The sequence below is a fragment of the Eupeodes corollae genome, chromosome 1 (assembly GCF_945859685.1).
Source record: "Eupeodes corollae chromosome 1, idEupCoro1.1, whole genome shotgun sequence".
Lineage (NCBI taxonomy): Eukaryota > Metazoa > Arthropoda > Insecta > Diptera > Syrphidae > Eupeodes > Eupeodes corollae.
The window spans coordinates 205,374,621-205,401,192 of NC_079147.1; the positions used below are offsets into that span (position 1 = coordinate 205,374,621).

At 32.2% G+C, this 26,572-nt stretch overlaps 1 protein-coding gene across 2 annotated transcripts in view; it reads left to right on the forward strand.

Annotated features, from left to right (window-relative positions):
• LOC129941936 (zwei Ig domain protein zig-8-like) overlaps positions 1-25,516 on the forward strand; it is a 38,292-nt gene extending 12,776 nt beyond the window's left edge. Inside the window, exons 2-6 of one of the 2 annotated variants that reach the window (XM_056050716.1) lie at positions 5,391-5,809; positions 12,186-12,355; positions 12,659-12,729; positions 19,841-20,001; positions 25,276-25,515. In XM_056050716.1, coding sequence (XP_055906691.1) covers positions 5,806-5,809; positions 12,186-12,355; positions 12,659-12,729; positions 19,841-20,001; positions 25,276-25,364 — 495 coding nt within the window. In that variant the 5' untranslated portion in view covers positions 5,391-5,805 and the 3' untranslated portion in view covers positions 25,365-25,515. Of the gene's footprint in view, positions 1-5,390; positions 5,810-12,185; positions 12,356-12,658; positions 12,730-19,840; positions 20,002-25,275 lie in introns of both variants that reach the window. The other variant, XM_056050717.1, reaches the window with a different exon arrangement.
• The last annotated feature ends 1,056 nt before the right edge of the window (positions 25,517-26,572 follow it).

Consider the following 26,572-nt stretch of genomic DNA (forward strand, 5'->3'; position numbering starts at 1 on the left):
AGACATCAAATGAAAATTAATGTGAATTCACAAAACAAAACCAGAATGCTTATGCTCAAATATTTTAGATCTCAACCCAAAAATGGCTTACAAAACTAATGCAGCCAAAATTTTGTAGATTCATAGAAGCAAGTTTTTACGTCTCGTTCATTTACTTTACTTAACACTCAAACCCATCACAAAATCCCAGGGTTTTAAAACAAATAAATAAAATATGACCTCCCTTTAACTTGTAAATTCTAACGAACCATCCTCATAGATATTATTTATCTCCAACCAAAAACAAACAAAAAACACTTAAATATTTTATGATTTGAAATAATTGGTTAATGTGTAGTTTTATGGGGGTTTCCCTCGTCCTCATGCCTCATCAACGACTCAAAAATTGAGTCATTAAATAATATAGATAAAGTGTACCCTTTTGGATTGATTTTATAATTTAAGTTTTGACATCTCGTTTGATGATTGAACCAAAGTTGCTTGTTTTCTTATTTATCTTGACTCCTCTACGAAGACATCAACACACAATTAAAAAAGATAAAAAACAGAAGCATCACAAGCTTATGGCCATAAAATCTTCTCCCTCGAGTTTCTAGAGTTCTTATGACAAACCCTCTCGTATTTACTATCTCTCCCTTCAAAGACATAAATCACATTTCAACTTAATAAAAAAAACTCACATATTTTTATGTTGCCTGAAGGCAACCTTACTAACATCACTTTGTAGTTCAAGTAGAGCTACTGTCAGAACATTCACTTGCACCCATATAATAATGAAGGATGTTAATCATTCCATTACACATACACATTAATCTAGGCGAAACCGAATTCCATGAACTCCAACATCAAGATGAAAGCTACCTATAGGTATACTCGGTAAAAGCAGAGCAGAAAGAGCCCATGAATTTTTCATACACAAATAGAAACCGTCAAAGTTGATCCGCGGTAATAGAGTTCTATAAATCCTGAAGACTGGATAACTGACCCCCATCCATGTTGTATATATTATATAGTTTTGATATACAAGGCATATCTAGTATCTACCTATATAAAGCGAGAGAATTACAGAAGGCAGCAAGCAGGGGAGTTAACAAATTACATAGTTTTCGGTGAAAATATTTTTGTGCTTTGATGATATGTTCATGGGTCCTTGAAGCAATTCCAGTCGAATAAGGATGCCTGTCAAACGAAGGACGAAGAATTTGAGTTTAGTTTTGTGTCAGTTAAATACAACAAAAACCAGAGTATTGCGAAGGTGTTTCAAGTTGAATGCTATCGTTATACGAGTGTATAGTACACGTGATGGGCTTCTCAACGATTGGGTTCGAGAACAGAGAAGGTCTGGTGATAAATTTATATGCAGAGCAATTTGCCGAAAATATGTAAGCCATATATAGACACACACACACTCCCCACGCACCGAACAAGCTGAATCTTATGTTTGGCCAAATACGAAATTACGATGTATACGATGAGATTCCTGAGAATCGTTGCTTGTCGTAGGTTGCCATCAGGATTCTCTTAATGGCACATTCTTTATAAATCATATTGGTGTCAGATGTGGCAAGCAAACACATCTACTACTAACATACTGCTATGAGCAAGTTAATATCACAAAATGGTTAATGTGTCCATGACAGGTCTGTATTTTTGTTGGAGTTGTTCTTTCTATCTGAAATTCCAAAAATGCAATTCTTTTTATATTAATCAGATTTTTCTACTAAGATGAGAAAAAGCGAAAACTCTCTAGGTTAATTTATGTAACTTAGACAACTGCTCAGCAAAAAATGTTTTATATTTGCTTTTCTTTCTTTTTTTAGATAAATTGAGGTTTTTCTTTATTCAAAGGAGAGAAGGAGTATTATATAAAAGTCCTTATCCTAATTTGATTTTGTAAATCTCATTTGTATAAGAAAAAATAAGAAAAAAGAAGAAATGAAAGAAAGAAAATTGATTTAACCAATCAATTTGAAAAGAAGATGTGATTTACCTTTTTTATATTGGTGTTTTACTTTTTTATTTGGAATTAATTTTTTTAAAGAAATTTATATTGAACTCTGGAAATTGTGAGCAACAATTTTTTAAGGAAATTCTTTACCTAGATAATAAATAATAAATAGATATGATCAAATTGATTCAAAAGAATTGAAAATTTGGATTTCTTAATTGGGTACACTTTTGGATATCATCAAAGAATTTTCAACCTCTTCTTATTTTGACTTCAGTTCTTATAATGCTCTGCTTTTTCAAATAATTATTTTCAATGCTTTTGTATTCACTCACTGTTTATCCATATTTTAATATAATAAATGCAAAAGTAACTCTGTCGGTCTGTCTTAATCACGCCCTAACTTCTGAACCAATTTGCATGAAATTTGGTATGGAGATATTTTGATACCCGAGAAAGGGCATAGGCAGCTTTTTACCATGGAACAATTACGCATTCCTATGGGAAAATTCAGGGGGCCGATCGCTTTTACGCCTAAACTACTGAACAGATTTAAATGAAATTTAGTAAGGAAATAATTTAAGACTTAAGAAAGGACATGAGTTAGTTTTAACCTCGGAAAACCAACGCATTCCAATGGGAAAAATTCCTTTCTGATCGCTTACACTCCTAAATTACCAAATATTTGAATAATATTTGGACAAAATTGGTATTACGGGAAAACAACGTGTTTTCAACCCATGTGAAATAAGTTGTCGAACATGTTAAACTTATCATACACATATATTACCTCGGGCTTCGCGAGCCACTTGCCTCAAGCTCTCAAAGTAAGGCTCAACCTGAGGCTCCCATCAAGTTCCACAAATAGTAATTTTAAACTTAAACTTTGCTATGCTCAACCTATCATCGCCAAACACGAGCCCTGTAAGACAACAAATAGTTCACTGGGTCTGTCTTCTACTTCTGATAATTCCGTTTCGCTTGGGGCACGGGGCGAGTGCTCGGGCCGGGGTCACACTCGGTAGAATACCCCATAGAGTTTCTTAATTCTTTGGAATTGTCAGGGGGGAGCCTTCTCATAAGCTGAGATTGAATGTTGGTGTTCCAGTCCTGTTAATAAGAAATCTTGACGCACAAAAATTATGTAATGGTGCACGGCTACAGATTGCTTACCTAAGACAAAATATTATAAAATCTATAATTATGTCTGGAAATATTGTTTTAATTCCCCGCATTTCGATAATTCCAACCGATTTGCAGTTTCAGTTTAAAAGAGTGCAGTTTCCTCTGAAAGCTTCATTTGCAATAACAATAAATAAAGCTCAGGGGCAAACGCTGAAAGTTGCAGGTGGAAATTTGGAAAAAAAACTGTTTTATCCCATGGACAATTATATGTAGCGTGCTCACGAGCGTCAAACCCACAGAATCTTTACGTTCCGGCCAAGGAAGGAAAAACAAAAAACGGCGTATATAAAAATGTATTGCAGTAACCTATCTTCTTCTTAAAATTAAAATAAAACTAATTTAAATAAAACTATAACCTCATATCATCTCGGCACAATTCTAACCTACGTACAAAAAAGTGCAGCTCAGGTTTTTGTATACTACTATCCAACAAATATGTAATGCGGACGAAGTCACGGGTAAAAGCTAGTATTATATAAAGTTCAAAAAATAGTTAAGGAAATGTTTAATTTTGTATTTCTAGACCAAAAACATTACTTTTGACCAGAAAAAGGTTGTTTTTCATTATATATCCACGTTTCTTAAATTGTTATTTAATGACATTTTAAAAACAATATTCTTTGGAAAGAATTAAGATTAAAAAGTAAAAATGTAAAATTCGGCTTAGAGTTTAGATATTCTTTTTTGAACACAAGGATGATTTAGTATCAATTTTGTGCATAAGAAAACTGTCTTGAGAAACTTTGTTTTGCTTCATTCAGTTTATAATTTAAATTGGCCTACTATAAGGAAACACATTCAGAACATTTTTTTAATCATTGATAAAATTTAAAAAAATAGTACGCATACGCCAGAGTGAACGGCTATGATTTAGTTCAGTTTTTACAAAAAAAAGTTCTTACCTTATTAGAGGTATTTCAAAACAATTTATGTGAATTCATTGCAGTGAAATGAAAATATTCGTTGCAAGTTATCAAATCAAGTTATCTTGTCATTAAATTTAAGAACTAATTTTGTTGTAATTTCTCAGAACGCTATGCTAAAAAATCAACCTATTTTAAATTTTACTCTCAAAAATTCTTAATACGTTCAGTATTTTTCACTTCATGCGTTTGGTTTTTTTTTGATAAAACATAACATTTCCTTTCTGTTTCAGTCGTAATTTAAAATTTTCATGTCACATTCAACATTCGAAAAGAGAAATAAAAAAATATCAAGAATTAATCATTGAAAGTGTGAACCACTTTCATCAGCAGCACAGCATACCACACTTAGCTTGCAGTTCACATTTCAAAAAAAGACGAAAAAAGTGTTAAAATAGAACATGGTGTATAAAAAATTACCACAATTCTGACTGACATAAATGAAAAAGTCTCTCTTCTATACAAACCTCTCTAACCACAACCTCGCCCAACTTAGTGTACTTCAAAAAAAAAAGAAAAAATGAACTTGTTTCATCGCTATGTTTTCGAAAAAAGTGCGTGTTTTTAAAATAAAGTAAAATTTCATGCAACACTGCAACTGACATAGTTTCTTGTCAGCATGAATAACTTGCCCTATTTATCTTTTTCATCATGACTTACACCACCTTGCTTTTTTTGCTCTAACCTCAAAAAAGTTAAGTTAGTCATGCCACTACTGCAACTCGCTTTCCTAGGAAGAGGTATAAGGTGCCTACCTAAAATCAAGATTCTCCCGCCAAGTGTACGGTGTCCTAGTTCGTCCTGTTGAAAGCAAAACACAAAGAAATTCTCCTTCAGATGATGTAATGTCCTATATGAGTGTACGAGTATACGGTGTATGGCAAAAACCTACTATCAGTCTTGAAGAACCCTCAGCTTGTGTGTTCGACGATAACTGCAGAATATTTATGATACGTACATTCTTTCAACATCCCCATCGTCTAACCTTACCCCCACTCCTACTTTAACAGCAACAACAACTTGATGTTCATGTTCATATGAATTTTTTACTTATGACTTACATTTTACGGTTCTACTGTGTTCATTTAAGACTTTTTCCCATTATTTTTTTTGTATTTGGGATTTAAGGACTCTTGAAGAGACAATCATTATTATTATTACAAGTGCAAACAAAGAAAACGACACAGAAAAAAATAGGCCAAGTTGATGGAAATTATTGACCCCCGGTGAAAAAGAATTTTTATTATTAGAAGAACAACAAAAAATAACTCATACGCCCTAGTGAACGAATAATATTTATCCTCGTTTTTTCTTCTTTTCTTTTTTGTCAACAGAGATTTATAGGGATTGAAAAAAGTCCATCAACAATAAGGTAAAATCAACTCAGATTGGAAGCTTCATGAGACTCTCACAACATGTGACATCTCTCTGCGCGAGTGATTTCTAAATGAAGAAAAAAGTCCGAAAAGAAAGACCGGATATTTGTGCTATTTCACTTCTGAGATATATTGAATCCATTATCAGAATTTAAGGCAAACTAATAAAAATCAAAAAAGAAGTAACAAAAGTAAAATACAGAAAATTCATTGTGGACATAATTTATCCGCCCAACAGAATAAGAAGAAGGACTTGAAAAATAAAAGAGGAAAATACAAAGATAAAAATGAAAAAGAAGGAAAATAGCATCATGAATTTACAGGACTGTCATTTGGTTCATTTGTTCCTTGCAGCTGCAATTTATCCTTTAGCATGGGTAAGTAAAACCAATATTTTATTATTGCTTCGTGTGTTATTTGTGTCTGTCAGTTGAAATTGTAGTTGTAGCTGATTTTGGAATGTTATAAATTGCGTGTGGGAGATTATTATTTTGTATGTGTTTATTTATGTTAATGGAGTTGATTGCTGCAATCCTTATTTTTTTTTGTTAATTAAAATAAATTTAATGAGTATTTTAATCTTATTATCAAGTAAATGAGGTTTTTAGTTTATTTTATTTTTTTTCAATTTTTCGAAGGATGAACAAATGTATTGGCCTCAAGTTCTTCAAAAAATAAAATTATGCATCGATGAATTCTATTATTTATGTATGTATTTAGAATTTTTGTATTTTAATCTTTTTTTTAAATAAAAATCAATTTTGCATGAAAACAAAACGAACGCCAACACTGTGTAGATATATATTCAGAAAAACCTATAGATTTTATAGAAGTGTGCAATCAGAAAGGATTCTTCTCCAACTAAGCAGAAAAAAAAATATAATATTGTTTTTTCCTTATATTTTTTGCGGACCAAACTCACGAGATGACATTTTGATAGCACATGCACAATACACATGCATAAACACAAAATCTGCAACCGCATTCATAAAATATGCAAATATATTCATGTCAAATAGTCTTAAATTGAGCGCAAGGCCAAATATCCTCCAGTTTATGTTAAGAGGGGGTGAAACTAAACTTAACCAAACCAAACCAAGCCAAGCTAAAAGGAGGAGAAACTAAAAAAAAAAACATAAATGTAGTAACTTTTCATAGTTGCTCCTCATAGGATATGCATTCAGTATTGCAGTATGGCATTGGCGGCTGCAGTAGCGCACCAAGAGAAGAAAGCTTTTTACACAAAATTTTCATTCGTCCTTCGGAGACCACAAATATTTGATCAGTTCGTCTTTCTATCCATCCGGATGAAATCCAGAATCAACTCTAGGATAAATTTGTATGAATGAATGGATAGGATATAGGAAGCAAATTGAAAGGAGGAACAAACACACACCGAACGACATATTCACACATAGTAAACACACATATCCTCAAAAAGAGATAGAAACAGGAGAGCATCTCATATCTTTTCAGTGTAATCTGCTGCATCATCATTGTTCAATTTGCATGTCAGCAGGATGTGGTGGCGGTCATGGTCATTGCAGGATGAGCAAACAAATTTGAAATTGTGCAAATGTCACGACTTTCGACGACAACGACATCGACCATGCCTTTGCCGATGTTCACTTTTTGTTTCAATTTTTTTTTCTTCATTGTGTCAACACCGAACGTTAACCAGTTCAATTCTTCCTTTTTTGCGTCGTCCTTAAAGGATTTCGTTTTATGTTTGATGAGATTGTTCTTTAGGGAAATTGTTTTTTGCTGGTTTTCAAATCCTATGTCAATCATTTCACCAAAAATCAAGCAGTAAAATGTCTCTGAAATTTAAGGATATTTCAGTTTTTGTTTTGACTTCATTTTTGAAGGAAATGTAATTCGATATAAGAACATATTTCCTGACAAATGATGCATCGATGATTCCTTTTTTTTTTCTCGAAAACACTAATTCTGGAATACTCTCGATCTAATTAAGCCAAAAATATTTGGGTTTTGGACTGAAAGACCTCCTCTTGTCACGTTCAATTTAAAAATTTAAAGAATTTTGTGATACTATAAGGAATGTCTTTCGCAGGCAAAAACTAACCTTGTTGATCGATTTTTAAATGCAAAGAGACAAAAAAATGTCAGTTTTTGAAAATACTTTTTAAAAGGCGATTTTTTCGCGTTTTTTGATATCATTATTTCGGTTCTCAATGTCCTAAGCTTGGATATTAATCAGGCTTACATCATGAATGGAAATTAGGTGGCGCAATAGTCTGTTCAGAACTAGGGCCAAGTGACTTACAACTCTCAGGCATTCCTATGTGAGGGTAATATCGTCAGCAATATAGCAAATCAATCATAACTACCGGATTAAACGCAAGGTCTCTTTTTATTCGATTGATAAAGTCACTAGACTAATTTTTAACTACTAATTGAAAATAGCCTTGAGACGTTAAATCGAACTAAGGCCAATTGGACGGCCATAGACGTGAAAAAAACTGTTCACCGACTCCGTCTCTCAATTGGTCATGTCATGCAAGTCAAATTCTTTGATTTTACTAAGTTAAAAGATTCCTACCATTGCACATTTTCGGTCACTATTCACAGTAACGTTACGATTGGCATCATTTTGAAAGAAATACAGCAGCCAGCCAAAAATTCGCACCTCGTACTGACTTTTTCTGTATGTATTGGTTATCCTTAAATTGCTTCGGGTTACTCTTCACTCCAAATACAGCAGTTTTGTTTGTTACTACTCTCCACATTGATGTACATACTAGAGACAAAACACTATGAAAGGTGATATCAACACAAGTCGTTAATACAAAACAGGAAGGACAAAGGAAAAAGAACAACAGAAATAAAGAATACGCGATAGGTTTCGAGATGTCAAATTATCTTTCTACTAACCGAGTACACTGATGTTTGATTAAAGTGACCGTTTAAAACCGATGATATCTCACGTACCAATTCAAGCAGAAAAGATATTGGTCACTGAACACAGTTTTTCGATAAAAAATGCATCTTTATCCAACTTTTCAAAAGCACCAGCTGTATTTTCACCTAATTTTGTTGTTTTTTTCGAACAAAGTTGAATCGATAATTGACGGTCATCATTAGCACTGTCCTAGACATTTTCCTCAGTTCACATTGTCCAACAGCTGTCAAAACTAATGTGGCTAAAAACAAAGTAGCAAACAAATCACCGCTTATAACGAGCCAGCTTTTTTTTTTGAGGAAGCCACAATCTTAGGTTAGGTTAGGTTAACGTGGCTGCGGATTTAGAATCCACACACTTAGGTATAGCCACAATCTTAAGAACTCCAAATATTTTCTTTTTCTATCAAAGTCAAATTCTTTAAGAAGCATCCAACTATTTTACGGTCCTACATGTACATACATAATTATATCATTTTTAACTTCCAATATTAAGTTATTGTAATAGGTACGATTTGTCAAATTGAAAACTTTGACATTTCTCGACGTTTCAAGGTCCCTAGAGTCGAAATAATACGTTCGTACGTTCGTGACGTTTTATTTCGTTCTCCATAGCTCAAGAACCAGAAGATATATCGATTTCAAATAAATTTTGTTATGCAGAAAGGGTTCTCAACAAAATTGCGTGGGTGGTTTTTTTACCATAGCAGTTTGAAAAAAAATGTGAATATTTTGGTTAACCCTAAATATCTTTAGAACCAAAAACGATAGACACTTAAATTAAATTTTATATAATACATATATTGTAACGTGATATCAAAGAAGTATATTTTTTGAAAAAAAAAACCATTTAACAGTTTTTTTTATAAATTAAAAAAACTTGAAAAAAATTTGTCACCTCCAAAATTTTTACGACGAAAATATGATTTCATCTCTAAAACAATTGTGTGCAACGAAGAATAATGTTTTTGACATCTGATGTAATTTTGAGAAAAATCGAATTTGCAGTTTTTTTTATAAAAAATAAAAATCTAAAAAAAAAAACATTATTCAAGGTAGTAAAAATTGAATATCGATTCAAATATCTTTTCAAAAACTTAAAATTAAGGCTTTAAACTCATTTTATCTCATAAAAAATATTGTTTTCAACATTCTGAAACATGTTGAGAAAAATCGAATTGACAGTTTTCTTACAAAAAATAAAACCCAAAAAAAAAATTAATAAAAGTTGCTAAAAATTGATTTTCGACTCGAATATCTTTTCAAAACTTTGAGATATTGGCTTTAATTTAGTTTTATCTTTCAAAAAATATTGTTGCCAACATTCAGTAAAATTTTGAAAAAAATCGCATTGAGTTTTTTTCAAAAAATGTAAACCCGAAAAAAAAATGATTTTCGACTTGAATATCTTTTCAAAAATTTGGGATAATAGTTTTTTACTTATGAGAAATATTGTTTTTAACATTAGGACAAATTTTGAGAAAAATCGAATTGACAGTTTTTTACAAAAAAATAAAAACCTAAAAAGATGTATAAAAGTTAGTAAAAATTGATTTTCGACTTAAATATCTTTTCAAAAATTGTAGATATTGGCTTTAAACTACTTTTATCTTCCCAAAAATATTGTTGTTAACATTCAATAAAATTTTGAAAAAAATCGGATACAGTTTTCGTGCAAAAAATTAGAATCCTAAAAAAAAATTATAAAAAAATAATTTTATCTTATAAGAAATATTGTTTTTTTAACATTCGATAAAATTTTGAAAAAAATCGAATTGACAGTTTTTTTACAGAAAATAAAACTCTAAAAAAAAAAAACAATACTAAAACTTGTTAAAAATGTACTTTCGATTCAAATAGCTTTTCAAATTAAAAAAAGAAAATATTGTTTTCGATATTCAGTAATTTTTATATAAAAATCCAACAGTCCGTTTTTTCATAAAAAATAAAATCTCCGCAAGTTTGATAAAAATTGCCGCGAGTACATATTGATAAACTTTTAAGTAAGACAAATCGATAGACGGGATGGGAAGTTATCAGTGTGGGTCGCATCCCAGCTACTTTTTAAACCTGACCTTATGACAACTTCTTAAGAAAGCTTATGGAAATATCCTTTAATATAAATTTTTTTATTTGTATCTTTAATTATAAAAAAAAATATCATGCAAGTCTAAGCTTACTATACACACTAAAAAGGTCCAAGACGCTGCGGCGGAGGCGTGTGTCTTAAAAAATATAAATTGCATTAAATAATAATTAAAAAGAGAAATATATAATTAAAGTCCTTGCGTAAGGTTCTTGTTGATTTTGATGTAACTCGATGACGTTGTTTCCCTCTTATTCCGAGAAATAATTTTCTACTTGACAAAAACTAAGAGAAGGAGGAAAAGGATGCAAAAAAATAAGAAGACAACTACCTTACCTATACTATGAGGATAATGAAAACTCTTTATTAGTTGACAAGTTCACAAATTGCCAAAGGATATTAGCAGTAGCACACCCAAGTAAAGAAAGTAAAAATCAAACTTCATATGAAATGTTAAGAAAAAACTATTTCCCCTTCGTTGGTGATGTTCCTCCACCCGTGCACGACATCAATGTCACCGGAAATTCCAAGGATGAAACTTTCAAAAACACGTTGTATGTTCTCTTTCTTTTCCTCCTCCTTCCGGAATCCTCCGTCACTCGATGATGTTAAAAAACATATAATTGCAAAGAAAGAGAGAAAAACCTAATTGCCTAACAGGAAAACGTGTAATAGGATTTTCAACTCTTAATTATCTTTGACTTTACACAAACGAGACTAATAGCTTATGGAATATTACTATTTAACCATTACGTCGCATATTCGTATCTAAGAACCTTCAATGGGAAGAAAATCTGAAAGAAGTAAAATTTTGCCTGAAAAAAAAAAAAATTAAAATGAAGGATGAAGAATGAATAAGTTAAGGGTTGAGGGAAACTCAATGTAATGAAGTGGTGTTCACATTTTTTGAAGTTCAGGCAAATATTAATAAAATGCTACGTGCTTTTAATATAATTATTCAAGTTGTTTACAAATATTCCACTTTAACCTCTAAAATTAATTTTGAAAGGGCTTTTGAGTTGTGTTTTTTTTGTGTGGCATCAAATTAGGCAATAATTCATGTCAATTTATAGTCTGGTTTTTGAATGTATTTTTATTATGCTGATGTTCATATTTTTCATGAAGGGGCTTTTGGTGGAACGTTATGTAAATTGGCTTAAAATATTGAATGCTAATTAATGAGTCGATTTGGTAGTTTAGTTAGGATTAATTATTATAATCGAATAAATTAATTGATAGTTTAGTTTCATCGATGGGCTTAGTTATGTTTTATAAATGTCCTTGTTATTTATGTGGAAATATCAATATTTTATTTAAAAACCACACTGATTTATTTTGGAAAACTATTTTGAAACGTTTGGAAGAGAGGCAAAGGCAAAAATATTTTTTTAAGTTAATTTATGTTTTGTATTTTTTGTTTTAGAAGGTGCATACATATTTGCGGGTTTGCATTTTAAATTATGTGTAATTTTGTGTGAAATGTTAAGTTTGTTTAGTGATACAATGAATTAGATATTTAAGGCTTAGGTAAATGTTGACAAATTTAAGTGGTTTTGTGTGTGTTTGTTTTAAATAATGTTATTGGTTAAAAAAAAATACTGTTTTAACAATAACTTTAAAAAAAAATGTATAAAATGTTTATAGAAATGTTTTTGTTTTGTTTAGTTTATATATGTAAAGTTTTGTTAAACTATCCTCCTTGAATACAAATTATTTTTTTTTTTTTGAAACCATTATCATTTCAGACCGTACCTATGCTGACATGTTCTCCACCCTTGATCTATCAAAGCACTATCCACGCCCAATTTCGTCAACATCGTCATCATCAACTCATACAACAGGTTCAATTTTACAAGAACAATTGAGCATCAATGTCACTTCACAATTGGGTACGCATGCATACCTACCCTGCAAAGTAAGTTTCAAAAATGAAAGAAATGTTTTTGTTTTTTTTATAGATACACTTGTACATATACATATAACATTTGTATATACGAATATATGTATAAAATTTACTATCCTTTTAATTGGCATAAAGGTCTTAAAAACGTTTTTGTTTGTCACACAGTAATAAACACAATTAATTTACTTTTCCTTAACTAACACAGGACTTAACAGACTGAGTCCTTATTAAATTTATGTTTGTGTTTCATCCTTTTTGTATTTTTGTTATATCTCTCTACTCTTTTTTCTTTATACTACTTTATAAAACACACAGGTGCAACAGCTCGGAAATAAACCAGTTTCCTGGATTCGTGTACGAGATGGCCATATCCTTACGGTTGACAGGTAATTAAGTAACTTGATTGCTTGTTTATGTTGTATGTGTAATTAGATTTTATGTAAGGTGTAAACGGTGTATATAACGGTATAGAGTGAATATAAGCAACTCATAATGGACTTGTGTGCTCCTTGTAACTTGTTGTTAGTTCCACTATAATCCTCCAAGGATATTAAATTAGATTTACATAAAATATTCTATCAGTCTTATTTGACTTAAAATATTGCAGTTTCAAATTTTCTCACTATTTTTTTGAAGTTTTATAAAACATTTTTCATAAAGCTACATTAAGGTAACATTTTTGCTAAATTTTTTGAAAATCGTTCCTGAAATGTTTCTCATTTATGCAATAAGCATTTTAGAAATGTTTCTAAATTGTTTTATTTTTTTGTGTGAAATTGAAAAACCCACCGCCTTATAGAAATCTCAAAAAAAATCTGGAAGAAATTCAGTCAAATTGCTAATTTAAAAACTAAGCAATTTACCGAATCTCACAGAATCGATAGATGACCTTGAATTAAAGGTGAAAACCTTTGAAACTTCTATAAGTAAAGCCTTTAGAGTCTCTTACCCAGTTAAATATAACCATAAAACTCTTCCTTCTTGGTGGAATGAACAACTGTCCAGTCTTAGGAAAATGACGAGGACAATTTTCAATGTCTGCCACAAACATAAGTTTTACCATCCGTATAAAGACTCTCTTAAAATTTACAAGCAAGCCCTGTCATTAGCCAAAAGACAAGGCTGGAGAGAATACTGTCAATCAATCGAAAAGACATAAAGGACTCCGGAAGGCTAATCAAAGTTTTATCGAAGGTACATTGTAATCCTTCATTTCTAAAAGAAAGCCTGATGAAACCTGGACAGCCTCTCCAGCCGAATCTCTTGAGCTACTGATGAAAACGCACTTTCCGGGTTACGAGAGTGATAACCCCGAACCGCTTGAAACCACAGAGCTAAAAGAAGCTAACTAACCACCAGGCATGGATGGCATACTGCCAGTTATGCTTCAAAAGTTGCATGATGTGGAAGCTCCATGGCTGGAACAAATTTTCAAAGGATGCCTCCTTCTCAAACATGTGCCCATGTCGTGGAGACAGGTTTTATCCCGAAATTGGTTAGGCGAGGTCACGAATCCGCGAAGGATTTCAGACCAATAAGCTTAACATCTTTTTTGCTTAAAACCTTAGAGCGCATTCTTGATTACCATATTAGAGAAATCCTAGTTAGACGACCTCTCGAAAGCTCTCAGCATGTTTATCTTAAGGGCAAATCGAAGACGAAGACGAAGACTGCCCTCCATGAGGTAGTGCGTACTGTAGAAAAACAATCTATTATAGAGAATTTACTCTTGTCAACTTTTTAGACATAGAAGGTGCTTTTAACAACATCTTTACGGAATCCATAGAAGAATCGCTCGTTAAGTTCGGTGTAGAAGACTTCATTCGAGAATGGATTATTTCCATGCTCAGTGGTAGTAAGATCCGAGCCACTCTAGGCAATACAATCGCAACAAAACACGTGAGTAGGGGAACACCACAGGGTGTTGTCCTTTCGCCTCTTGTATGGCTTCTGGTGATAAAATTCTCGTTAAATAAGAGAGATGTGGAGTGAAGGCGGTAGCCTATGCGGATGATTTTGTGCTATTGGTGTCAGGAAAGTACACCTCTGCGATTAGTGAAATCACGGAGTCAGCTTTGAAGAAAGTTAGCAGCTGGGCCACGAGTTGTGGAATAGGAGTTTACCAAAGTAAAACTGAACTGTTGCTCTTTACCACCAAAATTAAAGTACCGCCCTTCACGCTACCTCGACTCAACGTTTAAATCCTACCATTGTCTTCCAGTGCAAAATATTTGGAAGTTATACTTGACCCTAAACTAAACTGGAAACTAAATCTTGAAGTACGGGTTAAGAAGACCGGTGTTGCGTTCTACGCCTGCAGTAAAACTTTCGGCAAAAAGTAGGGACTTCAGTCGAAGATGATTTTATGGACGTAAACAGCCGTAGTAAGTCCAATCTTAACATATGAATCGATTGTGTGGTGGTCTGCTCTTAGAAAAGCCTATAATATTGATAAGCTAAAAAAGGTTCAGAGAACAGCTTGCGTGGGCACCACAGGGGCCATGCGTACTTGCCCAACGGACGCCATAAAGGTTATTTTGGATCTTTTACCAATCGATCTTTTTATTAAATATATAGTTTCCAGCAGCGCTATTAGGCTGAAGGAATCAAACAGCTGGTTGTCAAAACCTTATGGTCACAGCAACCCAACAAAATTGATTCCCTCAGATATTATCTCGGTAGACGCTGACTACTGCACTCCTACTTTGAACCTAAGTAAGGGTTTTAAGGTTATTTTCCCATCGAGAGAAGATTGGGAGGATGACATCGTGTCGATAGGTTTCGACACAACCATCTTTACTGACGACTAAAAGATGGAGTGTGGAGTTGGTTCTGGGATATTTTCTGAGTCTTTTAGGCTTCCTGAATTTGCTAGCGTTTTTCAGGCTGAACTGCTGGCAATGAGGGAGGCATGTAAGATACTTAAACAAAGCCCAAACCAAAACCGAAATGCGGCTATCTTCACAGACAGTCAGGCAGCTGTCAAAGCCATTAACTCGGCCATATCCTCATCTAAATTGGTGCAGCAATGTCGCGATGAGGTTGCGGGCCTGAATATTAACCTCAGTGTCTCCCTGATCTGGGTTCCCGGCCATAGTGGTGTCGTGAGAAATGAACGGGCTGACGAGCTAGCCAGGCAAGGATCGGCCCTTCATAGCTCTCTTTCGGAAATGGTTAACATTCCTCTAGGTAAAATCTTTTCTATCTTCCAAACTGAATCAGACAGGATTGTTGCGGTTTGTACCGGATATTGGCCTATAGGAGTTCATGCAGAGAAGTTGGGTATCTCTTCCAACACCTTTTGAAGTAGTTGTAGTTACCAAAGAGAAAGTGAAACGATAATCTATTTTCTCTGCAAATGTCCTGCTTTGGCAAACACCAGAATGAAATGCTTTGGAAAAGCATTCTTTCAAGAATTTGATGAGCTATCTGAGACAAAGAGAGACAAAGATTAGAGACCTAATCTTTTTTCTCAGTGCGACAAAATGGCTCTTACATAATCGCTATGAAGCTTCTCTATAAATCTTTACCCTTTCTATCACAGGGCAAACAAGTTTTTGATATCAAAACGGCCCACTACAGCGCTAATTGGATCTCAGGCTAGGTTGCCTTGAGATCGCCATTTCTATTTACCTACCTACCTGGTGTGGATGCTTTAATAAAGATTTCTAAAATATTTTCTTTTTTCGATTTATTAAACCAGTTTTGTTCATGAAAATGGATTATAAAGAAGTATGACCGATTGCTGATCATGTTTGTTTTCATGAAACAAAAAATAAATACATTTTTCGTCAAAGAACAAAACTGATTTTATTTCACACATTTTCATCAATTAGATAACATTCTCGCTGCTCCACACTTTTCCCGAAATTACATATTTATATAAACAATAACTTATGAACCATCTACCTGAGAAATGCATTTAATACAAAGCTGTTGAAGGTTTTTAAAAAAATTCTTCAAAATATGAGAAAAAAGTAATTGTATGTTTCTGAATTTTCTTTCAAATATTTTCCAATTCCTGCAAAACTGTAAGTTCCTTAAATGTTTCTGGAATGTTTATAAGAATTTTTGTTTTTGAGATATCTATATGTATGTTCTTTAAATTTCATACATTATACTCATCTTTTTTTGGAGACAAAATAAATGTTTTTAAACTTTATTTTCGTTCAAGAGCAGAATCGTTATGTCTCTTCTTTCGGGAAAATAATTTATCACAAAAACAAAAACAATAGAACCTATTATTAATAACTTTACCCTAGCTTCTTTAGGCAACACCTCATCCAACCAAAAACAAAAGAGAAAATAAAATAAAATACAAAAAAATATAAGTTTTTATTGTGAAAACAATTTTAGGGAAAAACAATCACAATTCATCAGTGGAAAGCACCGACTATTCCCCCTATAGCTTTAGTATTTTTTTGTTCCCTTAAGAACATAAACAAATTTCTACTTCAACTTCTTCGTCGTCGTCTACTCTACTTCCTAAGCACTTTGGGGTTTTTAGTTCTGGTAGATTTTCATTTTTCCAGCCCAAGAGAAGAACTAACACACACACACAAGACACAACAAGGGCACATAATATTATTCCATCAGTAGTAAGAGTTGTAAAGAAAAAAGAAAACCATTATATAAATATTCTTCCTACAAAAAAACAAGAAGATCCTTTGGCCCGTGCCAACTCTTTTCAGCATCTTTTATAATAGTTTTTTCGTTTTATTTTAACGACAAAATAACAAAAAAAAATCAGCTACTGCTTCAGCTATTGCTTCAGGATGTTAAACTCTGTCTATTCTTTATTTTCTTTGTTAAGTTTTTCTAAGAGCTGTGTTTACTCTTCAAGGGGCTTAAGAATGAAAAATTCAAGTCTTCACTAGTGTCTACTGTCTGTGAAAAAGGGTCTACACAAAATTTATAAAAAGAAATAACTTTAAAAAATATGACTTAATCTAAAGTAATTGTATCTTATAGTTCTTTGTAAGAAGAAGACCAATATGGTTTCACAAGCTTGTTCTTCCTTTTGTTATGAGACTTTATTCACTAAGAAATTATTTATTTGAATTTAAAAACAATTTTCAAGAGAGTAACGCCAAATTTTCTTCGTTTCAAAAATATTCCATTGATTGTTCGTAATTATCAGAAGACGTTTAAAAGTAACTCGAAGATGTTCAAAATAGATTTTTCTATCTCAAGATAACGATTCTTTGCTGGACAATTAAAAGTTGAGCGCTCAAAACAAATCATCATAAATTATTTCTTTAGCATGTCTCCCTTCATCGGGTCTCTCACTTAACAATTTAAACAAATAAAGTATCAATAAAAAAGGAATTTTCTGTAGACTACGAGATTGAATATAATTTGTTTATAAAAGAAGAGGTTTGTGTATTTGAACCAACTAATCAGATGCACAAACCATTTCTGTGATAAATTAGTTTCCCGGTATTTCGTATTCTTTGGTAAGAGTTCTTTCTTAAGTGATGAGTAGTCTTAAGGTGAGCTTAGGTAGAAGTTGAACAATGTGGAATTTGTTTGTATCGTGGTCAGTGTAAACACATTCCATCTCAGACAAACAATAAACAAAAGGTGAAACATTATTATATGACCAAATACTTAAAAGACACGAAGAGCTGGAACTTACTACAGAAAGCTTAGTTTCAAATAACTTCACTATTAACAAAATTGGGTTGTGGAAATTCTTGCACAGCTCGGCTGGTTTCAAAATATTGAACAATTTTTACTTTTAAGATATGTAAGAACAAACAAAAACTTTGATTTTTCGGGGAACAAAATCGTATAGAGGCTTAAATTTGCTTACAACACATATTTTTATCGTTGAATTTCAAACAAATAAGTAAATCTTTTTCCAATTTATTCAAATCATAGATAAGTTTCTTAGCTTTTTAAGTAACCTACAAAACTTAATTAATTTTAAAAAGTTGGTTGCCACCATGCTCATGACCGAATATCCCACAAAATCTGCATATGTACTTGCTCCAAATTCAGCATTCCTTCATATTTTAGGTCACTTCACAACACTCTAGTTTTGTTTCGACTATTATGGTCGAAAACATTCTGAAACAAAAAGTTTAAATAAACACTTCACTGGTAACACAACACTCTCAATTACATCCTCGTTAGCAGCAAAAACTCATCGAAAGAAACAAAGAATTTTAATTTTCTAACCGTTGACACATAATTCCATCCATTTACTCAAAACTACACACCAAGGGCTAAATTTAATTATTTCCTCAAGAACAAAAAAAAATCTCTTTGCCACTTTCATACGAAATTTAATGCAAACGACAATAATTATACTCACAAGAGTAATGAAAAGCATACAAAACAAGATTGCTATGCCATGGCACTGGCACTACTACTAGTACAGTAATATAGAACATAGAATGGTGATGGTAATGGTGGGCCATACCCAGCCTTATTTTCCTTCAAATTCTTTTTCAACTTGGCCATGAAAGAAACTTACTAGTACCCTCTTGACTTTGTTCCCTTATTTTTCAAAAAAAAAAAAAGGAAAAAGTAAAAATAAAAAAAAGGAACCAAGATAGTTCGCTTTGCGGTGAAGGTCCTTTGCCATCCTCATTGCCTGCTTGAGAATAAGAAAAAAGCAACAACATTAGTTTCAAGGCATTTTTGTTTGCCTTGTTGAGTTACTTTTCATTACGAATGAGGAGAAAGATCATTCTTCAAGGATATTTTTCATTTCGTTTAATTTTATTTTATTTTATTTTCCATGAAAAATGAAATAGAAAACAGTTTGTTCTAGTTTAAAAATTTAAATGTCTCTTACACCAAAACAGTTTATATTCTTCCCAGAAAACCCACAACCGAAACCAAACCGAACAGAACCGAACAACTAAATATAGAAGTTTTATCCTAGATTAAAAATTCATCGTTTCTGATAAAAGTAACAGTTCTCTACAAACACAAAACAAAGTTGGGGAGTGTTGGGATAAGGTTTTGAGAGGGAGAGAAAAGTTACAAATTGCTGATGGGGTTTTAGATTTTAGAATCGCATATCCCACTTCTCTGTCCTTTGTATAACGCTCTTTAATATTCCCATATACAAACTTTATGTAGGTACACATACAAATCTACAATGTAGTTATAGCACATACTCGTAGTAGACTGTTTGACTTTCTATGTGAAAAATGTTAAAGTGCATGGCAAAAAGGGCAGAGATGTGGCGCAAAAGGGCCAGAAAGATGTATGACAGAGGGCAAAGAGCTTCCACAGAAGTTCCAAGAGACCCAAAGTCATAAAATTCAGAGACATTTTATGGCCAAACACTTTATTGTTGTCGTCGTCGTCGTCGTCGGTATAATCGGAAGTCGGAAAGAAGATTCAGAATTCCTGATCTGATCCCCAAATGCAATTGTCATATATTTTTGTTGACTGTTATTGTTCTACATATTATTTTCTTGTTATTTTTATTTCTGTTTCTTGTTTCTATTTCTTGTTTTGTTGTCCATATCTTTACAGAGCTGTCTTCATTGCTGACCAGAGATTTGTTGTCCTAAATCAACCGAATAAATTTTGGACATTGCAGATTAAGTACGTTCAAGCAAGGGATGCTGGTGCATATGAGTGTCAAGTGTCGACAGAACCAAAAGTTAGTGCAAAAGTTTATCTCGACGTTGTGGGTAAGTAAATCCTTTTTTGTTTTCCTTTCAAAATATATTATTACTATATTTTGTGTGTGTGAGTGTGTTGTGTTTTTTTGGTTGTGTGTGAATGATTATTATGGTGATGTTGATTTAAGGAAGGATAAAATAATTGAGTCAACAATTTCCGGGACATATTTTGTTTTTGTTGAGAAAATTAAGAAAATAGACTTTAAATGATCTCTAATTGAAATTCTTCACACAGACAAAGACACACACTTACAGAGACCCAGAAATATTGGATTTAATTGTCAATAGAAAAACGAATAAATTATTTATTATGAAAGTTGAATAAGGAATTTGTAAATATATATGTATGTATGTATATAGAATGTTTGAGTAGAGACACTCTTGTGAAATTATAATTTGATTGAGTTTTGTTTGAATAAATGCTTGGAATGAGAAGTAATTTTAATTTAATTATATTTTAAGATGATAAATGATAAGGGTACGTATAATGTAGATAACTGTGCAATATTTGCTTGTGAAATTTTATTTTAATTGGAGACTTATACAAACATAGGGAGTTTTATTGTAATGATTTACCATTTAAGTAAGTTTTATAACTTTTATATAAATTAGGGATGCGCATAGGCATAATATTGTTGATTTTCTTATACTGATGAAGAAAAAGGGTCCATCGAATTTAATTGGACACTAAGAACTTAAGTAATTTGAAGCTGTTATTTTTGTCTGAGAGTCGTGGGAAAATGGTTATTTCTTTGCTAAAAGCTTCTGATGGCTTACTAAAGAATATGACCAACAAGGTCTATGCAATAAATTGACTATGTTGGGAGGAAATTATTAAATTAATTCCGAAGGTTACCAATGGGTCTTAAAGTACTTGTGTATAGTTTTTTCAATGCATTTCTCGAAACTTCTCTGAATTGATTTGAAAGGGATTTCTTTTTACTTAGAAATTAACATTTTTTACACTATCACATTTGTTCGTAAAAAAAGGTTAACACAAGCAGTGTCTTCCGACTAAAGAACTGGATATAGACAAAATTTTCTCATCTGGCTCATCGTTTAGTGAATTGTTAGTAGTTAATAAGAAATGGAATTATCTATATTTACATAATACACTCCAGAAATCCAAAATAAAAATTAAATTTCAAACAAATTATTAAATATTTAAATGTGTGGAAGTCTGGTCTTTGATGTATTTTCGAGAATATTTCTACTCATAGTAACATCAAAGGGGAATTGAGTTTATATATAAGTTAAGAGTAAATGTATTATTCATAAGATTTAATCAGATAGTTAATGTGACTATTAACTTTCCTTTGCGATAAAGACTGGATTTTAATAAATTTTATCCAATGTTTATAAAGACGAAAATTAAAAGGATACGGCCATGCATTGTAGCCCTCTTAAGGCGAAACTTGTGAAGTTTCGTTGAACAGATTCTATCCTTTTGTTGTGAATCTTCTTAAAGTACATACTTGGGATGTGTACTCAAGATGAGGTTTTACCGAAGTGATATAAGGAGCAAGAGTAGCACCTAACCTAAAAAAAAAACGATACATATAGCTGATATGCAAGCGTGTAATCGAGTTAGTTGAGGTTAGAATCAAAACAAACTCCAATATCAGCGCGGGGTATAGAAAACTCCGATATTTTTTTAACAATCGAACTAGCAGAAAGTTTTTAAGACAAAGTCATTCTTTTGCACCAAACAACAAAACTTTTAAAATATTTTTGGAGTTGTAATCCCTTGTTTAGAGATTTTATTCTTTTAAAGATTTGCATATAATCCGCATAAATTAAGATGTTACTGTATCGTAAAAAGTGGTACATCATTGATATCTAAAATAAATAGATAAGTGGTCCTAAACGATTATATGATTTGGTAATTAAATAGTTGGAAAAAGAATTTCAGAATTTAACTTAATAAGACCTATTTCGAAGAAGAAATCCATTAGATGAAGTGAGAAGGAAATATAATTGATCTCAGCTTAATGTGATGAAATTATGAAAAGGTTGGTCAAAAACTTTAGAATAGTCAGGGTAAATATTATAGTCGAGCTCTTAACTAAGTCTTAGTGTATTTGAAAATATATTCAAAAATGCGAGTAGATTAATAAATGATCGAACACATCAAACAATTTCGTTGATTACAAATAATTTTCTTGCAATTAAAATTTAAACTAAAAAAAAAATGTTCAAAGAGCTTGGGAACATACATTAGTTCAGAAATTGGCCTTTAATTACTTATGTTAGACTTGTTGCCCTTTTTAAAGGCTGGTGTAGTTAATGCCTTCTTTCATAGGGTTGTGAATTCACCTGAGCTTAGAGATATTAATATGCGAAGAAGGGGTGATTATTCTACTGATTAACATTTCTTCAAATTTCATCTGGTCCAGCGAAAAAATCATCTTTTAGAAATGGAAGATTTTTTCTAGCGCCATTTGAACATCATTAAATGTATAGTCTGCGCATAGTCTCTTAAGTAAGGAAGGAAATCCTCATCTACTTTTACGGAAGTATCAATAAAAGGTTGATGCAAATCGGTAGACAAACGCGTTTTTAATTCCTGCAGTATAAACTAACTTATCATTATCTTAAGTCAAATTTACTGGATGGCCAATAGATTTAATTTGCTTATTAACGAATTTCGAAATATTTTGGGGTCTAGCTTAAGGGAAATTTCGATATTTATAAGATATTCAGCATATTTAAACTTTTCAAAGAAAGTGTTTGAAGCTCTTTTGTATAGCATGGATAACAAAGCTGGAAAATTGACATATTTTAAAAGGAATGATATCTTCAATGCATCTTCTTCCAATAAATTATCAAAGAATGAAACTGCCACATCAATGTTATTTACATTTTTAATACCACTAGCAAATATATGTTCAGATGGCTGATTCTGAAAATTTGCTTTCCGAAAATCAAAAGAATATGAACTGAACAGTCATGACATTTTTTTTTTAGTACATAAACCTCCAAATCAAGAAAAACACCAAGTGGGATAAAGCAGTTAAAAGATAAGTCAGAAATAATGAATTACTAATGTCAGATTTATGCTTACTTTAACATATTCGAGCACTGTAATATAAACTGATTAGAAAACAACTTTGGTATATGTATGCCGTATCGAAAAAGTACTTCTATCAAAGTACAGGCGCACTCCTAACGTCTCAATTCTTGCCAAATTCTAGGTTAAAACAATTTTTTTTTCATATGGTGTTCTCTTTGATTGACAATTCATTGAGTATTTAAATGTGAACTTAAGCTTTAATTCAAAAGAGTATTTTTTACGATTTAAATTAATACTTTCAATTAAGTACATCCAAGTCTACAAATTATAAAAAAAGGATATAAATGAATTGATTTAAATTTCTATTTATAAATTGAAGACCAGTTGATTGTAAATTGAAGGGTTCTGTTTCCGATTGATTTCCATTGAATCCAATTTTATGATTTTTGTCAAGTTTTACCAATCAAAATGTTCACCATCAAATCAATCCTCTTCTCTTCTTCTTCCTCTTTGAGTTATCCATGTTCTTTAAATAAATTTCGCTGACAGTACAAAACTCACTCAGAAAGCAGAAAAATAAATAGCATACTATATGTTATTTCATTTGAAAAGCTTGAATTACTCAATGTCTAGACATTCTATTCGACTTTATTCTCAGTATATCCTCAATTTATATATTAAATAAACGTTACTTAGGATATTATGTTTGTATAGGTACTGCTATTAACCCAAAAAGAAAAAGAAAGATTCATCCCATCAATAGGTAAATAAAATCTACTAAGAAATTTTCCAGTTCATTTCCTTTTTGTCTGAATTGAGAACCTTTTGTTCTTTCCTTTTGAAAGGATATATTATGTATGTATGTATATGTTCTTATTTTTCGGACTAAATAGAAATCTCTAAATTGAAAATCGTTACGCCTACTTGGTTCAAACATATTCAGTTTTCTCTAATATCCCTTCTTAAATCGATAGCTGGGCTATATTGAGGGTTCCATTAGGCAAATAGACATTTCTTTCGTCCTTCTCCTTCTCTTCTTCCGTCCTTCCTTCCTTCCTCTTGTCCTATTTATTTTCTAATGTCCACATATGAATACATATATTTGTTTTTTTTTTTTGTCATCATAAGAGGACTTGGCATATCTGATCCGTATATGTACATATATGTGAACTAGAAGTTTTCTAAATTGAGATGGAATCTTTTGCTTTTGGAACACATGTGTTTGTATAAACCGTCGTCGTCGTCATCGTCATCCTTGCTGTCGTCAAATTGCTTAAATGTCAATTGCCTCCTAGAGTTGGAGTTTGTGTGCCATGCAATGTCTGCCTCTCCTATACATACTGGCTGAAACAAATAAAAAAAATATTCGAATCACTAGGAAAATCCTCCTGTCAAAACCAAATCCTAATTTGCCAATCCTCAGATCACATCATAGCCTCCACCCACAAATAGCACCTGTGTATTTCAGAAAGAAAAAACAAAAAAAAAAAGAATGAAAAAAGGACTCTGATAACGACCACAAAAATCCACACACAAGAAACTTAAAAGGATTCCTACTATTCGTGCTGCAAATTGTATTTTTATTGGATTCCTTAGTGAGTTTTATTTTTTATCTTTGATATCTCTTTACGCCCGCCATCCAGCCATCCACCCATAGACAAACCCCCAACAAACTCACACAAACTGGCACAAACACTCAATAGGACATCATCAGAGGCAAATCCTTGGGGGATAAAGGAGTGAGCGCTTGCTTTTATGGATGATCGCTTAGGGTTTTATATGCGGATTGGACTTTAAATGACGCGCCTAAGTGTCTTTTTGCACGTTCGATCATAAACTGCATGGTTATTGCGTAGAACACAGTCTGCTTTTCTGCACGTTTTATGACAAAGGAGTTTTCTTATTTTTCTTTTTTTGTTTTGACTTTTTTTTTCTCTCGGCTTTATGGGCAGAGAAATTGACTTTAAGAGGACTAAAATGTTTTGTGAGGATATCGGTCTACTAATAGTTTTTTTTTCCAAACAAAAGAAAAGGAATCATATTTTTGGGTACTCTTTGTAGTCTTTTAAAACTGAGAATTAAATTAACTCTTAAGCTTGGCTTTGAAATCATAAGTTTTAGACCCAAAATAATACACAGGCTGTAAAAAACGAGACATTTTTATAATATCGGTTTCTTTTTTCCATCGGAAAACAAAAAAAAAATGTTCGTTTCAATTAAATGAAAAACTATTAAGTCTTTCAAATAAAATCATTTGTTTCTTATTGCAGTTCCTCGAACCGAAATTTCCGGAGAACCAGATCGCTATGTCAAAGCCGGCAGTATTGTTGTCCTACGCTGCTTATCCGGGGTGCTCTAGAACCCGCCAACATTCATCATGTGGTATCATGGATCGGAGCAATTAATGGGCGATTCCAACCGACATCGAATGCAAATCGATAGAAATTTTCCAGAAGTTGAGGGTTCATTGAGTACGGTGAGTATTTTACCACCATTAACTCTTTTTCTCATATCACAATACCAAAATTTTTAAACATCACAACTTTAATTCTCACACAAACATATGTTTCTAATTTTATACCATCAACCTTAACAACAACAATAAAAACAAATCCTAAATCCCTAAACACATCATCACACAAACAGTCATTGTCCAATGTCCATGCCCATTGTCCATGTTCATGTTGTTCATTGTTGCTGAATCACACAATCAAACAAAACTAATGTCTCCTAATGTCCGCCTTTTCTATTTCTCTATTTTATATATATTTATATACGAATATGTGTCCTGTCCACCAGATGGGTCATTAATCATTGAAGTGACGAAAAAACGGGATTCTGGGAAAATTACAACATGTAGTCCGTCGAACAGTCCCAGCGCCACCGTGACGCTCAACGTGATAAATGGTAAGTCCAAAATTGCGATTTGTAATGTACGAGTTTATGTTGTACCCATACTACATTACATATACAGATGTTTTTCTGGCTGAAATAACATTTGTTATACTAGCATCCGTATCCGTGTGCCGTACCGCGTTGCGCCTCCTCAGCCCTCCCATATGTACTCCATGTTATGTGAGAATAACATTGAATGCCGACAAAATGGAAGTCATTGTTGGCACCATTTTGTGTTCTTCACAGTTTATACAATATTATTATTTAGTGATTCAACTATACAACTACATATTTATAACATGATTCGTTTTGTGTATTTTGATTTCAGGTGACATGCAGCTTCCGCATTATGTCATCGGCAAGTGCTCTCAACAGAAATGCCATTTATATCGTTTTAATGCTGTCAGTTTTGACGTTTACTAAATCGTGACACGCATCACGACTGATTATTAGAAAAATTTGCATACATTAATTTATCAACAATTTAGTTTAATATTTTTTTTCTGTATTTATATTTCATTTTAAAGACGACTAGGTATACAGTTAAAGTTATGTTTGTTTTTATTTTTTTTTATAATTGTAAATATACATCTAAAAAAATAAAATATTTAATATTAATAAATATAGTTAAAAATACCAAACAAAATCTTATAATAAATTAATATTATTATT